The following is a 17,619-nucleotide window of genomic DNA, read 5'->3' on the forward strand; positions in this document are numbered from 1 at the left end:
TATCATTCGACAAAGGACAAAACGGAAAAGGAAGTACTGGATTCGACAACTTACGTCTGAAAGACTAAAGGAAGGGAAATTCACTTTAATATTTCAACAGCTAAGATGTTACCCAGAGAAATCCTTCAGTTCCGCACGAGTGTAACGTCACGTTACGAGCTAGTCCCAATTCTGGGGCCTGCCATCACCTACCGAAATACAAATACGCGCCTCCTACCAAAATACAAATATGCGACAGGTGATTCCACCCGAAGAGAGGCTCAGTGTTCCGTTAAGGTAGGTTGCATGAAATTACACATTTTTATTTAGTTTGATATTTATTAATTTCAGCAATCCAGTTAGTATCAGTAATCATAACATTTTGTATAAAAGATGTCCAAAGCAACTGATGGAAATAACAGAAAATGAATGCAGGTGTCCAGCAACTGGATCAAGTTTAAATGATCTTCCATACAACTACTTCATTTGTGATAGCACAGTCTGCAAAGTAGTGAAAACGACGTGGACTCAAATATGGAATGTTTGGCAATGTATGGTTATGCCAGAGAAATGTGAGGAGTTGTTGGCTGAACAGATCTATAAAAACACCAATTTCTGCAACACGATACAGATGGAAAACGTATTCGAATAATACAACTTCTGGCTCAGACATGACGACTGTTTGAATTGGATTCGTCTGAACAGTTGCGGGCCGCCTCTCGCGCATGCGCATTCGAGTGGCGTGTTAGCAGTCAGTCCCTGCTCCCTGTTGTGGTTACAGAAGTGTGGCTGGGAGCCGCCATCTGACGTCGCCGCCCTTGGGAAATGCGGTGACTCCTTCCATCTGGCGCTCTCTGTCAACTGCTGAAACGAACCTCATATTTCTAACAGGTAGCGGGAAAAAATTGAGAATGGTGGTTTCAAAAACGTACAGTGTAAATTTGCTTTTACGCAAGATGAACTCTGTGCGAGAACGTACGATGAACTTATTAAATCATAGAGCGTTTGACTCTCATTTAAAAATGAACTCTTCGGTGACGAGCTATTGAGAGGAATTTCGAGCCCAGAAGATGAGACATTTGGGTCGTTACTAAAAGTTTTACAATCACGTTAGTGTGATGTCTCTTAAAGTGTAAAACGCGCACAGATCACCAATAACCAGCCTTAACTTCTCTTGCAGCTTACTAATCTTTGAGACCAATATTATATTGAATACTTTGTATATTGATTTAAACTGTCAAGTTTTCTTATTTGTGTGTTGGCGGTATTTAAGAGTGATGTTGCTGTTGGCTGAGTACATCGCTTGTCGTGTGCTGTCATCAGCTGGCGAGATCACGTGACATGAGGTATGACTGGCAACCTCGATTTCAATGCATCGGAAAGTAACGTGCGGTGTTTGGTGAAATCCGAATTTATACCTCCATAATAGCAACAAATGCACGACTTCCAAGGTCTTTCATAACGTTTTTTTCGCCGCTGACTTTCGTTTTCTAAAGGGCCGGGAAATACTACTTTGGTATAACAATCAAAGAAGTGATGATTTTTACAGTGGGGAGGAAGATTATAGTGTCACTTAACACGGAAAGAGTGTATTTTGATCCGGGAGAAACTATTTTTAACCGAGACGCCGAGGAAAAATGCGTGAATTTTTTTCCCCTGTCTTCATGCACACCCTGTTAGCTTGTCGATGTACAGAACATGTAATAATAAGTCGATACTTTTACAACTCTACAACCAGCAGTATACTTACAATGTGCAGCCGATATTTTTGTACGCAGGAGTGTCGCGATATTTTGTCCGCCGACACACACTTTTTTCAAGATGTCCAGAGTCGGTATCGACATTTTAGTAAATATCAATCTATTGGATGCTCCACATTATTAAAAATACCCTGATGATGTAGCGCCGACTGGCGTTCCGCAGCCGAAGTCTGTCAATGGCGGCCATCAGAGAAGACGGCGGCAGCCCTTGCAGGCGAGCCAGCCGAGTAGAGGGGGCAGCCCGGCCGACGCTCGGCCCTTCCTGCAGCTCGCGTGCGCCACGCCGCAGCCGCCTGCGTCTGCAGACACGGCTGTCGGCTCAGTCTAACATTCGACCTGGTCTCTGCCTGAAGGCACGCGGTTGCTTCCTGACGGTGAAACACCTGGTCTCAGGTCGAAATTACAAACTACTCGCAATTGTACGTAGACGGAATACACTTTATTTAAATACTTTGAGCACATACTGAAATGTGTTGGACAGTCGCTGACAGGCGGTAGGGGGCGTCCCTTGTGAGGGTCGCCTTCCCTGGCCGCCCTCTGCCCTGGACGCGGTACAGTGTGTCCGTCAAGTCGTGCGCCCTCTCCGCTCCACAGTGCTGTCCCGGCGACCCAGTCTAGCCACACAGCCTGGCGGCGCTCGCTCCCGCCTCAGCGACTGCCCTGTCCAGAAAAACACGACATTACGGAGTAAATTGCACCAACACGGGAACAGCAAACAAATGTCAGCGTTCCCGGATCTGTTAGAAATATAAAAGCGGGTGCCTGTTCGTGTGAATGCGTGTTCGTGTACAACTTCATCCACAATTGGCGCATACATTCCGTCCGATACGGTTTTTAAACAAAACACAGTGCAGCTGTACTGGAGAATTTAAGGCTTTCCTTTCATGCGGTCCGGTTAAACGCGACAACTCTTGCGACACGAGTAGAAGTAACGAGGAACTCGCCATTTTGCGTTTTTTATAACTGAGATTCGCACGACTTTTTCGTCGTTGTGTTCGTAAACATGCGTGAAAAGTATGTGTACACCATACAAATGCGATATTTAGGCTGTTGTCACATCTTGGAAAGGTTATTGCTGTGTTACTAGAATCGGCGATTATTTGGTTCAAATGGTTCTCAGCACTATGGGACTCAACTGCTGAGGTCATAAGTTCCTTAGAACTTAGAACTACTTAAACCTAACTAACCTAAGGACATCACACACATGCAAGCCCGAGACAGGATTCGAAACTGTGACCCTAGCGGTCGCGCGGTTCCAGACTGTAGCGCCAGAACCGCTCGGCCACCAGCGGCCGGCGGCGATTATTTGTTTAATGTGAAAGCGGATTATCGCATTTGTATTAAATTTGGCTATGCGAACGGAGTCAAATTGATCAACCTTTTAGAGACATTAGATATTGCTTTTGACGAATCTGCTATCAGTACAGGAAGTGTTTACGACTGGTGTAAATATTTCTTCGATGTCAACAGTTCATTGCAGCACAAATTCCTGCCACGAGGTGAAACGGTCAGCAAGCAGTAAAACCTACAAGCTCAACGCCAGCGACATGACGCAATCCGAAAAAAAAAAAAACTCTGGATTTGTGTCGGAACAGTTGATGATTTCTGCACTGCGATAACGCATCTGCGTAGAATTCGTTGCGTGTTCGTGAGTGTTTGGCTACAAACCATACGGTGGTGACGCCCTTGGCTGGACCATCACCCGATGTGAAATTTTCTTCCTAAAAATTAACACGAACGGTAAGAGGCTGTCGTTTTCATAGGCAGGTGAGATTTAAAATCCATCGCTGAGAGAACTACAGGATATCACAGCGAAAGTTCGAGAATTGTTTGACACAGCGAAACAAACACTGGAATAAATGTATTCACATGTAGTGGAAAATATTTTGATGAAGACAACATTGGTATAGAGTAATACATAAACCGAGCAATGGATCCAATATTCACCGCTCTCGCTTTCAATAATATTGTCCGTGTTGCGACCTACGTTTTGTTAACAGACAAGGAAGTTGTATTTCAGTAATTAGAGATGTCATTAGTTGCCTGTGTTTTCTTCCCGAGTGTCGGAAGGCATTGCTGCAAAGACAACCTAGCATTAGAGGTGTGTTTCTCTGAAGGTCAACTATCGGTTACCAACAGCATGCTGAGGTCACAGGAGGTGACTCCTGGGAGTGAATTAGGAGAAAAAGTTAAAACAGCTGGTAATGAGATGCAGTCCACCAATTTTTAATGGGAAGCGGCTGCAGCTTTTGATAGTGGGATACTAGTATGTATGTTCTGCGATGCGCTGGTTGATCTGTATCGTACATGGGAGATTTCTAGATTTGTAACTCGTGGCTGGGCAGAAGTGTATTGAGGGCTGCTCGCAGTATGGCGTCTGTGACGGTTTCTTTCATTTGGTGTGTGTGTGTGTGTGTGTGTGTGTCTGTGTAGTAGAGTGAGAGAGTGTTAATGTTTTGTGCAGGAGCCTCTCTCAACAGGAGAGAGGGAGGAGGCTGATAGAGGCGGCCAAGCAGGGCGCGGCGGAGCAGCTGCGCGAGTTGCTGGCGGTGGGGGCGGACGTGGGGGCGAGGGAGGAGAGGTTGTTGGGGGACAGATATACTGCCCTGCACGAGGCAGCAGGCGAGGGTCACGTGGCGGCGGCCAGCTGCCTCGTCGGCGCCGGCGCGGAGGTAGACGCCAGGAGCAGCTGGGAGCAGTGGACGCCCCTGCACTTGGCTGCAGAGAGTGGCCACGCTGGTGTGGTGCGGCTGCTGGCCGGCGCCTCTGCTGACCCCAACGCCAGGGATGGCCGGGGGCGGACGCCGCTGCACAGGGCGGCAGAGGAGGGCCAGGCAAGGGCGGCGGCTGAGCTCCTCCTGGCGGGGGCGGACAGGGGGGCCCGGGATGTGGATGGCAGGACCCCAATGGACGTCGCCAGGAAGTACGGAGAGCAGGAGCTGGTGGATATGCTGACACAACGCTGACATACGGCATTCAGGAAGCACAATCAGTTACATCATATCTGTTGGTCTTTCAAATAAACAATACAAAAAATGAGTCCTTTGTTCATTTATTTGTACATATCATTTTCTGCTGCGTATGACAACTCCGGTACCACCGTGACAACTGCAACGACGAGAGATACCTGTAAACTAACGTGAGGAGCCCGTCAGTCTGTAAAATACTTCACGATCAGTTTTTGCAAAAGCTGAGTAACAACTGAAAAACACTCCACTATTACTAAGCACCACTTGTCTCTCCCAAGATTGTCTTCATCACGGGGTACAACATATGCTAGCAACTTACAAGAACACGGCCGACATCTATCACGACCGCCTGCATTTCAAAACGTCACCAAACTCTTTGAAGACACGAATGGCGCAATATTGTTTACCACATCATGCAGCTGCCTTAACGTTCGTTGTTCGAACCAGTCCACTACGTTACCCCATTACTGGAAACTATATGTGTGGTGCTATGTTACACCAGCATATACTCCACCATACTCAGATTACTGGCACACAAGTCGTTCAGTCAGAATGTGTCTTCAGTTGCGATCTCACGCCGAGTGTACCTGCGTATCTGCAGTACGCAAATACTTGCCGTCTTTAATTGCAACCTCACATTGCCAGCAAGAGTTACACCACACACTTGGCAACACTGCACACGGAACGAGTCACGCATCAGGCAGATTCGTAGAGGTCACACTATGACGAAAAGTAAAATAAAAAAAATTCTCTACTTTGGCCCACAAATCGAGCAAGTGCTTCCAACTGCTGGTCAGAGTCTAATGAGAGACTTGCTGTTACGTTAATTCAAATGTAGATGTGACTGCCGATGTAAATTACACTCTTTCCCATACTGTCGCCATCTGTATATGAGTGTGTCGTTATTTCGTAACTTTCGTCACCTGAGTCTACGACGTTTAATAAAAATGATGGAACGAGCAGCGGGGATTTCAAAAACAAAACGCACTATGACAACTAAGTTTCAAAAGAAGTTTCCTGTGACAACAGTGCTACACTGCAGCGAATACCTGGTGGCTACACAGAGGGAAGAGATACATGTCCAGTGTGCACAGAAGAGGTTCTCATAAACTGTCAAGCGATGTGAAAGACTCATAAAATGTTGACGTCGAAAGGGAACTGGCTGGATTCAGCGTGTGAGGTTGCTTTCCCTATCGACAGCAACTTATTTTTCCAGGTTTCAGTGTGACGCTGCAGCTAAGGGAACAGTGCAGAATACAGTAGCGGCGGCGGTGAGGGAGAAGGCGTTCCTCGCGCATGCGCCGGCAGCGGATTCGCCACGCGCCGTGACGATGAGTGGCTGGGGTGAGGGCTCGCGAGCCAGCCGTGTGGCCGCGAGAGAGACTCGCGCCCGCCAGCCTCCAGTGCTCGGCTGCGAGACGGACCTGCAACTTCCACGAAACATCGCCGTTCACAAACTGCCGAATCACCCGGTGGCGCACGAGCTTCAAATTCAGACGCCCCAGACTGAACAGAACATCCGTAAGCAAACACCGTCACACAAAGCAGCTACACATACTAAAACATATACCAGAGGAAAATAGTGGCAAGTCCCATATGATCGAGAAATTAAACCAGCAAATTACTAGAGATAAAAGGAACAAACACACACACACACACACACTGACAGAGAGAGAGAGAGAGAGAGAGAGAGAGAGAGAGTAAACAAAATTCAAATCCGTCGCCAAATGCTCTCAATAAATGAACGCAAGCGGCATTAGCAAACAACAATGTGTGTGCGCGCGCGTGTGTGTGTGTGTGTGTGTGTGTGTGTGTGTGTGTGTGTGTGTGTGCAGTGCCCTCAGAACGCAAAAGAAGAATGTCGCAACAAAACCTGACTAATAACAAGTGTGTAAGCAAAATATTTTGATACGCCAAAATCATGTCGTTTAATAATAAAGAGATGTGTTAGCTTGCTGATAAATTTCACATTTCCAGCGTTTGCAGATGAAGAGCAATCATTGCAGGACACCATACAGATAGTCCTGCAAAACTGTGTAATGTAAAAATTACGGTAAGAAGAGAAACGAACAAAAATTTTCTTTACGCCTCACTTTGTTAGATCAATTAAAACATAAAATACGTTGACTTTCTACAGCTTACAATAACCAGATGTCACTCTGGATGGCACAGGGGTGCCGAAACATGTTTGGGTAACAAGAAAAAATTAGTGTTTCAGCATAAAAGGGAACCTGTTTTCAATAATATATGTATATATTCGCCGTTTACTGTAAAAGTTATTTTCGCAACTGCAGTGTCGTCTTTGGACTCTGATAAAGATTTCATCTCGGCACATGCCAGACTTTAAAACTCCTCCGACACACACACAGGCACACACACACACACACACACACACACGTCCCGATTTTTGTAACTTCGTGTGATGAACCGTTTCACCTATTTAAATGCTAACTCTTTTACTGCATTTTTTAATAAATGTACTGTGATGGCGTCTTGGAATTTACAAATGGGTTAGCTACTCTCACCACCAAATTAGACACACGGACCGCCTGCTTGCATCTAAATAGCTATCCGTTCTGCTGCAAGAACTGCGTAAGTGGCCATATCAGCGAGAGACGTACGAAGAACAAGCAGGAGGGATTGTGGTGCGTCGGCTCATTAACATCGTACAGGAAATAGTTAAGTGTAGCAGTCTCGGGTGGGAAGTTACGGTGTGTTTATTGCTTTCTTCGGAGTCGTTGCTACATTCAGAAACATGTACGGAGATATCGTACCAAATGGGGGTCTTGCACCACGTAAAAAAACGTGGGTAGAAAAGTAAGGACTAAATATTTGTACAAAGAACGGATGTTGAAAAATTAGTGTGTATACGACCCAGGACAACCGGAAATATGGGAAAAACCCGGGAATTTTTTCATCGTTTTAGTTTTCAGATAAATTTTTGTAATTTTGGCTGGTAGGAACTGATTCTCTGGCAAGGAATGCTACTTTATCCCGCTACTGGAGAGTAATACTGCAACAATGAAACATAAACGGGAGGGAAAAAAAATAAATCTGCAGTTGCAAAGGAAATGCGCCATTTACAACAAGAAAATACAGCTAAAAATATGTCAAACGCCTTAGGGCGAAGACGATGTGATACTTCCTAACAGGAAACTCCTTTCTCTGAGCGTGACGTCACAGCTGGTTACGTCAGGTTCATCTGAGCAGTCGCCAGCGGGCTGATGCGCATGCGCAGTTGACTCGCCTACCAGCAGTACCTTCCCCCGCTGCTCCGACTGCTGGGGCCGATAGCTGTATCGCGCGCACTGGCTGCCGCATTCAGAAGTGTCTCGCTGGCCCCGAGGAATCATGACGTCATATCATGGCATGACGTCGTCTCTCATGCAAGCCAATATCACTGGTAGATTTCGAAACGCGGATATTCTTTGAACATGGCATGCTGATGCCTTGTGTATGATGGCGGGATTTGTGTGCGTTAAAAAAAAAATCACGGAAAAAAATTGATAACACTTGCTGCAAAAGCACATGATTGCAGAGGAGAAAGGATAGTTTATATTCCAGACAATGGACGGTAAGTAACGTCCGTTAGTAATCTTATCATGCGCAAGAAAAGTAAAATTTATGGTAAATCTACAGAAATTTCATTCTCTGTGCCTTAGTATTCTGATGCATTATGTTACTCAGTAAAGTTTCTATCAATGCATCTATGTGGATTATTTGTGGTAACGGCGTATTCGCATAACAAATGGCTTCGGTATTTAAGTTGCAATCATCGTAAACTTTTTCATGATGAAAAATTGTGTAGTAACGGTATTCTAACAGTAACCTGCACATTTGAAAACTTTTGAATGTTCACAATTAATCATTGATCATAGTCAGTATTTTTGACAGTAAAATAGATATGAATTGCAGTGACTGAATCCAAATTTGAGTGGTGTAATGTGTTTTTGTAATGGATGTTTCAGAGTTTCTGAAGTGAAAGTCCAAGGAAGAGAAGACAACGAGAAGTAGCTTTTTTGTCTGTTTCATGGTTTATAGGCCTACTGGGGAAACTCGCCATGTAAAAAAACGAGTAACGCATCCAGCTTGGTACCTCTATGGTGATGTGGAAATCCGAGCATTGTTAATAAAGGAATTAATTCTGTGTGTGTCTTTCTTTTGATTCCTTTATCATGTTGCTTATAGTAGACCAAATTTAATTAAAATACCCAGGTGATAATTTCAACATAAATTGGACTATGTGCATAGCTGCTTCTCACAGGCAAAGTATAAATACTCACCATACTCTGGCATGTGTGTTCACTAGTCAGTTATGGCAAAAGAAATCACTGACTCAAAGCATAATCTGCTTGGTAGACATAATTGGAAATGGCCTTTTCAGTTATAAGTTTACATTATTAGATTATGGTACTCCCTGAGGGATTATCTTCTGCATTTCTTAGCCCTGACATGATTAGGTCTGGAATACAGCATTAAGTGTGCTGCTCTGCTGTCAGCAGCATGGTAGTCAATGTGTTAAGCAGTCGTTTAGGAACTAGTGTGAAGTATATGCATCTGTACAGCCTTGGCTAAAAAGATACAGCTAGAATGCTAATTACTGTTTCAGGAATTATCGTTTACACAGTTAAATATATCATGTTAAATATGTATCTAAAACTGAATTCATGAATAACTTTGTAGTCATTTAAATAAAAATACCGCAAACCGAAAAATCGTCTTGAAATGGTAAGGGATATCAAATATAAGTAAATATTTTTCCTTGGTAAGATTAAAGTGTAAAATTGCTGATACCTGGTTGTTACCATACCACTGCGGGCCCCAGCAGAGCAGTCTGCTGGGACCACCGGCACCTTCATGCCAGCCAACGGGTTAATACACAAAACAGGGCAGTGCAAGACTTGGTCCGTAATTCTCATTGGTTGAAGCAACTAAAATCAAATTTCTGAGGTGTGCTGGAACTGTGTTATTGGTATATTCCCCAGCATGATTTAAAATCTTTGCATTGAAATGGCACTGACAGTGTGTAATATATTTTGCAACCGAGAATAGATACTTAAAAATTTATGTGGGAATATATTTCAAGAAACCCTTTCAAACCAAACCTGACAATTATATTGACACACCAGTAAACCCACCTGAATGGCACACTGAGTTACACAAGCATTAGCTGTAGGTGTAGAATAGGTAATTTACACAGAAAACTTTTCATACAAATTTTATTGTAAAGCACACTGAAGTTAAGGGAAAGATGCAATGCCTAGATGAGATAAACATGGACACACAATAACTCGTTTTGCTCAGATATATGGAAAATTAACTGTAGCATTATATGCAGGGCCATCTTCTGGAACACCTGCTGGGTAGACTAAACAGTGCACTTCACATCCAGTGCATCAATTCCTTCATAGGCAATACCATAGTACACTACTATCTCAGGCTTGATTGTTGCGATGCTCAATGAAACAGCATTATGCCTTGAAGACACTAAACTAACAGCCTTCTTAAGTTTTTGAATGAAGGATATAAGTAAGTAATATATCCAAAAACAATTAAGTTTTACATTTTGCTGTAAGAAACTCGTTGGCAATCATTCCTTTTATTATTATTTTGTACATGTGTGACCTTTTTGTGTCCTCTTCCCAGTTTGACAAGTACATCTGATTTACTTAATGAGGATATTTATGGTTACAAACAAAAAACAAGAAAAAACATGTGGTGACAATGCAACCTGCGAACAAAGATCATCCTCCAAAACTTTACGAGCCTAGGAAGTAAGCGCAATGATTTGGACATAATAGCATGTTTTAATAAACCATATGTTTCATTTATTACTGAGCACTGGTATACCAAAAAAGAACCTTATTATGCACCAATTAACAAAAAATTTCTGCTCATCTTTCAGTAGGGATATCAAACCTTATGGTGATGTTGCAAAAAGTGCCAATAGTTGGTGCTCAATTCCTTACGTGTTGGTGTTACTGAACTTTCTGCAATAAGCTAATTGGGAAAGCTAATCTCTATCAATTGCTTGTAGAGAGAGATAGTAAATACTCTGGGAAAACGGCTGGGTAATAATGCTGATAATTCCAGAATGAGATTTTCACTCTGCAGCGGAGTGTGCGCTGATATGAAACTTCCTGGCAGATTATAAGTTTGGAAGTTTGGAAGGTAGGAGACGAGGTACTGGCAGAAGTAAAGCTGTGAGTACCGGGCGTGAGTCGTGCTTGGGTAGCTCAGTTGGTAGAGCACTTGCCCGCGAAAGGCAAAGGTCCCGAGTTCGAGTCTCGGTCGGGCACACAGTTTTAATCTGCCAGGAAGTTTCAATGCTGATAATTGTTCACAGTTTAATAAAACCTTATCTAACGCAAATCAGTTTTCACTCTTAAGAATGGTGAGTGGCGCACACAGATCTAACATTACTGATATGTAATACAGGGTGCCCAGGACTTTGTACTGGGATACTTTCTTTTGTCGATTTATGTAAATGACAAAATACTGCTCCCCAAATTCAAGGTTAGTTCTGTATGCTGATGCTACATCCATTGCACGCAAGTGTAAAGGTCATGAACAACTACAAAAACTATGAAACTGTATTACAAATGAAATAATTCAGTATTTCTATGAAAGTCATCTCATCGTTAGCACAAGATAGCAGCAGTAATGGATTTTCACCCCACAAGACAGATTTTGAAATTCAGTTGTGCACTGGAACTGATATTGTCATCAAAGGAAACTACTGCTTGGTTACAGTTAAACTTTCTATGTTTAACATGTTATAACATGGAAACTAATTACTGTACAAGAACACAACTTGGTAGCATTAATGTCAAGGACATGAGCAAGAGAAATAATGCAGAATCAATTCAATTGAAACACTTTTAATGTTTCCAGAATGAGAAACATCCCCCAGCCTGTGGCTAAGCCATGTCTCCGCAATATCCTTTCTTTCAGGAGTGCTAGTTCTGCAAGGTTCGCAGGAGAGCTTCTGTAAAGTTTGGAAGGTAGGAGACGAGATACTGGCAGAATTAAAGGTGTGAGTACCGGGCGTGAGTCGTGCTTCGGTAGCTCATATGGTAGAGCACTTGCTCGCGAAAGGCAAAGGTCCCGAGTTCGAGTCTCGGTCGAGCACATAGTTTTAATCTGCCAGGAAGTTTCACTTTTAATGTGCTGCTACAGTACACCACACCAGTACCATTACTGGTGACGGTGATGGAGGCTGCTATGAAAAGCTTGCGATTTTATTCAAATCTGATGTGGCAAGTTAACAAAACTTTTTATCCATGTGAGTAAAATTATTGTGTAAAATTGATAGTGCAGCGAGTCTTTTCAGGGCCCTTCGGAGTCTTTCACTTACATGTCAACATATTTACTCCCTAATAGTATTTGTTGTTTATAATAGGCGTAATTTTACTCTGTTCAGTGAAATGAACTTGCAAAATACTGGAAGTAAAAACAATGTCCATGTACACTATACATCCCTGCCTACGATTCAGAATGGAATATCACATTCTGATCGAAAGTCTTTAACAGGTTGCTGCTAGATATCAGGCAGAAAACTGAAAATCCTAAGGTAATAAAAAAATTCAAAGTAAAAAAAATATTTTATTAGCTTCTCCTTCTATAATTATAATTAAACATAATGTTTCGACTCACGAATGCAATTGCTAGTTAATGTTAACACTAAGGTTCAAATTAACAGGATTTTAATGTTACCATTATATGTACAGCTGACAGTACTCATTGTAAAATTATGAAATGACTTGTACAAAGTATGAGAGAAAAACAGCACTTGAATTTGAAAAACACAACCTTTCTAGCTTTCAGGGTTGTTACTTCCTTCCTCTGGGAAGATGAATATAGTTTGTGACTGGAAATGAGGGGAAGATCACTTAGACCACCCGTATAGAACAATTATGTGACACATTCATGAGTACTGCTCCAATGTTTGAGATCCAGGTCAGATTTAAGCAACACATTGAAGCAACTCAGAGGCTGGATGCTATATAGGTTACCAGTAGTTTCAAAATATGTGCGAGTATAATGAAGACGCTTGGCAAACACATGTGAGAATCTCTGGAGGGAAAATAATGTTCTTTTTGTACAACACTCTTGAGAAGATTTAGAAGGCATGAGAAATCTGGGCTCGGATGGTAGATAGCCTTTCTTCCATCTCTCTGTTTGCGAGTGGAACAGGAAAGAAGACGATTTGTAGTGGTACAAGGTACCCTCCACCAGGTACCATTTGGTTGCTTGTGTAGTATGTATGTACATCAAAATACGGAAGAAAATTGTGACTGCCTACTACATTAAGAAGTAATAGTTGAACTAACCTAAGCTTCAAATGTTTTGTCCCACTGATACACACTGACAATCAGTGACTTGCATCTATAGCAGTCTTACAATTTGGAGATGTCAGTAGGCTTACTGCTTAGATCTATTAATATTCCCTCATTGAACTCTTTTTGTCTTAAGATCACATAATCTGGATTTTTGAGAAACTACATACAGAGAGATGTGATTGGCATATAGCTGTTTGTTTAAAGAAAAACAGCGATCAAAATTTAAGCATATCGGTAACACACACTGGGCAAGAGCACATATCTGGGCTAGAGCACTATACTGGATTTCGCCCCCTTCCCCCCCTTTCACTAGAAACCTTGGCTGGAGTAATAACTATTTGTAGCATAGTCTGAGGTCTACATTAGGTTGAAAAGCGATAATTTCGTCGACGGTTGTGGAACACAGCGAATGAGAAATAACGGTTGTGATAACAGACACACGTGTGTCTTTGCTTAATATTTGTTTGCGGCGTATTTAAATGCACTTTCCCACATGTAACGCATTTTTCATAATAAAAAAATAAAACTACTGGGTCATCCCCAAAAAACATATATTAGAAAATGAACAATCATCCGACGTGTTTTGATGCATATTACTGACAGATATCGTACACAAACTGGAAAAATGCAATGGGCGTTCCACTACGTATCCTTTACCATATTGGATTTGTTTTTCCGCATTTGCTACTGCTGGTATGGGTTCAAAGACAAATTCGTGCTGCAAACATCTCCGTGGTAGTTAGCCTACATTGTTAATCTGCAGTTAATGCGTTATAAACATTTATACACATTGTCTGCAATGCGTAATATGTGTTATGCTATAAATCACTCTGCCTTTCGACCAATAATTTGTTATCAGTTGGCTTCAATCAATCATGTAAGACTCTAATGTGTAACTTTGACTACGCTTCGGATTATTATGTCACCATAATCCAGATTATTCGCATTCAAACCTTCTTTCTGCATTTAATTCTGTTGATGGAAGCTTCATTCAAACAATGTGGATTGATTTGACGTTCCAAACCAATAGCTGATGTCAAGTCTGTATAAACGCTGTGGCCAACGTGTGACGTCACTTACGTCAACAGAGTTGTTTACAGATCTAGTCACCAGGCAGCGCTGTCACGCTTTCAGCCTTACTGATGACGTCATGAAGTGATTCCTCGGGGCCCGCGAGACGCACGTGCCGCATTCGCGCATGCGCAGAGTTATCCGAGTGGCTTAGAAAGGGGGGGGGGGCGGCGTAGTGTCCACGTGACCCGTGTTTGCGTACAGTGATATAATTCGCTGCTTCCTCTTCATATACAGCTCCCACGTCTAATGAACACAAAACGTATTTCTGCGGCCGGGAGCTATGAAGCGAATTAAAATACATTAACATATTTATTGAAGGCAAAAATATATTATTAGTTTCAGTTTTCTGGATTTTATTTCAAAGTTTTTGGCAGTCAAGCATTAATTGCTTTGCAGAACTATGAAGTTATTGTTGTCAGTTTGTTAAAGAAATCTGGCGTTACTATTCTCGCAGAGGAAGTCAATTTATTTGAAACGAAGTGTTTCATTCCACAGCTGTTCGTTGAATGTAAAGCGCACGTTTTCATGTTCTGCCATGTATGGCATTATGTCATAATGAAGAGAAAAAAACATGAGATGCTACAGTACTGCTGCTCAAAGAAAACTTACGTCGCAAAAACCACACCGAAAAGCTTAATGTCAGGTGGGACCCACGTAATTGCGAATCTGGACAGTGTGCACTTAAGACCGAAGTATTCACGTTAGTATAGTTTACGAAATTCCGATGCACTCGGAGTATCCTCTGACGTCATGTTTATTTTATGGCGTAATGTAACACCTCTTTATGCTTTATACATACAAACATGCGGCCTTCCTACGTCACTGCAGCTGCGCACGCGCAGTAATGCCTGTTTTCTGGCGCTCTCTGGCGACTGCTAAGCCGAAGATGTTTGTGACAGTCTGGGAATGATTTTGCCAATGATGGTGAAAAGTGTTACTTTCAAAGTAAATATGCTTCTACGCAGGATGAATTAAGTTACGTGTGAGAAAGTGGGCTGAATTCCTTAAATCACAGAGCGTCTGACTCGTTTAAAACTGAACACTTTCAGGACCAACCACGTGGAAGAATTTCGAGCCCTGAAGACCAGACATTTACGTCAGTATTTTAAATTTACTGGCAAATTTGTGCGACGTACCTTAAAGTATAACACACGCAATAAACATCGATATTGTATGTGAAAGCTTGGCTTTTCTTGTTGCTACACTACATATTTTAATGTAAACCCCTAACTTTTCCTATTTGTGTGTTCGCGCTACGTAGGTGATTGCTATTGGCTTACCACATAACGTGTCCTATGCTGTGAATGTCTGCTGTCATCGGCTGGCCAAGTCACGTGCCATGACATCGCAATCTCGATTTCAAAGCTCCGGAAACTAGGGTGCCGTGTTTGGTGCAATTCGAATTTATAGTTTCGTAATACGAAAATATTCACCGTATATGTTGCTGCAAATGAAAGGGTGTACAAAAACTTCTCTCCCCGTTCCATTTTTTTTTTTTTTGGAAGTTCCACGCCAGTGTATAAACCGTAAACCACTCAAAGGATTGATAAGTTTTACAGTTCCGAGGGATAATTTACTGGAAACCCACCGTCGCTTAGCACGGAAAAAGTGTATTTTCACCCGGGGAAAAGCATATTTTTACACCCTGAATTACCAGTAAAAGAATCAACCAATAAACAGGTGAGAATCCTGGAGGCCAAAGAAAATGCGTGACCTTTAAGAAGCAGCAAATACACTTTCCCACGACGTAAGTAAGACATCGGGTAAAAATTATTCTCTGTATCAGGAACCTGACTTCGGCGCGCTCTGCCCCCAAAATCTCGGGTAAACTGACTGATATTGTCGTGTTGGTTCCACTAGCGATGGGAACGACAGGAATTAGCGAGAATAAGTACCATTCATTTCGTTTACCACTATTATTCATGTGCAACAGGTGTATTTACCGGTTTCCGCTACTTGCAGAAGACTCCAAAGGTTGGAAGGCTTCGCCGTAAAACACGTAACGTGGTAATTGATGTACTCGATGTCCCCGGTCTGCGACTCGTATTTGTTACATTAGAGGGTGCTGTGGCGTGGCTGGAGGATGCGATATCTTTCATTTCGATAACTGCTCAGATGCCGGCAGACGAACCCGTTAAATACTTCGGAGCAGACTGTGAATATCGTCAACAATAAACATAGGTGACTGGACGATTAGTCGGAAAACAGACTGCGCGCTCCTAAACAGAAAGGTGGCAGCTGAAGGGCGTGTTGCACGATGCCACGGAAGTAGCAGCAAGCGCGTGGTAACATTCTTTCTGAGAGTGTGGCTCATTTCCAGTGTAAGAGGGGCCGTGCAGATCCTGATCTACATCTACATGATTACTCTGCAATTCACACTTAGGTGTCTGGCGGAGGGTTGATCGAACCACCTTTAAGCTACTTCCCTACCGTTCCACTCTCGAACAGTCGCGGGATAAACAACCACTTACATCTCCCCGTGAGAGCTCTGACTTGCCTTATTTCATTATGAAGATCATTTCTACCTGTGTAGGTGGGCGCCAAAAAAATATTATCGTACTCTGAGGAGAAACTTGGCGATTGAAATTGCATGGGAAGGTCCTGCCGTAGCAAGAAAAGGCTTCGTTTTGACGGCTGTCATGTTAATTCCTGTATCATATCCGTAGCGCTGTCTCACCCATTTCGCGGTAATACAAGACGAGCTGCCCTTCTTTGAACTTTTTCGATCGCTTCCGTGAATCCTGTCTGAGGCGGGTCCCACACTGCACAGCAGTACTCGAGAAGGGGGCGTACAAGTGTAGTGTAGGTGGTCTCTTTTTTTTAGTATACCTGTCACGTTTTCTACTTCTTCTGTCAGTAAATCGTAGTCTCTAGCTTGCTTTCTGCACAATGTTATCCATGCCATGGTTACAATTTAAGGTGTTAACAACTCTAATCCCTAAGTATTTAGCTGAATTTATATCCCTCAGATTTTTGCGATTTATCGTCTTAGTGCTTTCTTTGTCGTGCTCATGTGGACGACTTGACACTTTCCATGATTTATAGTCAATTGCCACTTCTTGCACCATTCTGATATCTTGTCTAAATCATTTTGCAATTCGTTTTGGTCATCTGATGACATTGCATGACGGTAAGTGGCAGCACCAGCTAGACACTCTAAGAGCACTGCTCAGATTGTCTCATAAGTGGTGTACGGAGACCAGCAACAGCAGAGGGCCTCTTAACACTTACTTTGGGCAACACCAGGCGTTACTTCTGTTTTAGTTGATGACCTTCCGTCGGTTACTACCAACTGTGACTTTTCTAACGTGAAATCACGAATCCAGTCACACAACTCCACAGCTGCGCAATTTAACTAGAAGGGACGGTGTTAGAATCGATATGGAAACCTAACAACTATGGAATCAAATTGACGTCCCTTGTCAATAACACACATTACTTCGTGGGAATAAAGAGCTAGTTTTGTTTCACAAGAGCGTTGTTTTCTGATTCCGG

At 42.7% G+C, this 17,619-nt stretch overlaps 1 protein-coding gene across 2 annotated transcripts in view; it reads left to right on the plus strand.

Moving 5' to 3' along the window:
• The window catches only part of LOC126213041 (poly [ADP-ribose] polymerase tankyrase-1-like), an 881,088-nt gene extending 876,312 nt beyond the window's left edge, over nt 1-4,776 (plus strand). For both annotated transcript variants that reach the window (XM_049940614.1, XM_049940615.1), the window contains one exon: nt 4,204-4,776. In XM_049940614.1, coding sequence (XP_049796571.1) covers nt 4,204-4,705 — 502 coding nt within the window. In that variant the 3' untranslated portion in view covers nt 4,706-4,776. The remainder of the gene's footprint in view (nt 1-4,203) is intronic.
• Nucleotides 4,777-17,619: the final 12,843 nt, after the last annotated feature.

The sequence above is a fragment of the Schistocerca nitens genome, chromosome 11 (genome assembly GCF_023898315.1).
Source record: "Schistocerca nitens isolate TAMUIC-IGC-003100 chromosome 11, iqSchNite1.1, whole genome shotgun sequence".
Lineage (NCBI taxonomy): Eukaryota > Metazoa > Arthropoda > Insecta > Orthoptera > Acrididae > Schistocerca > Schistocerca nitens.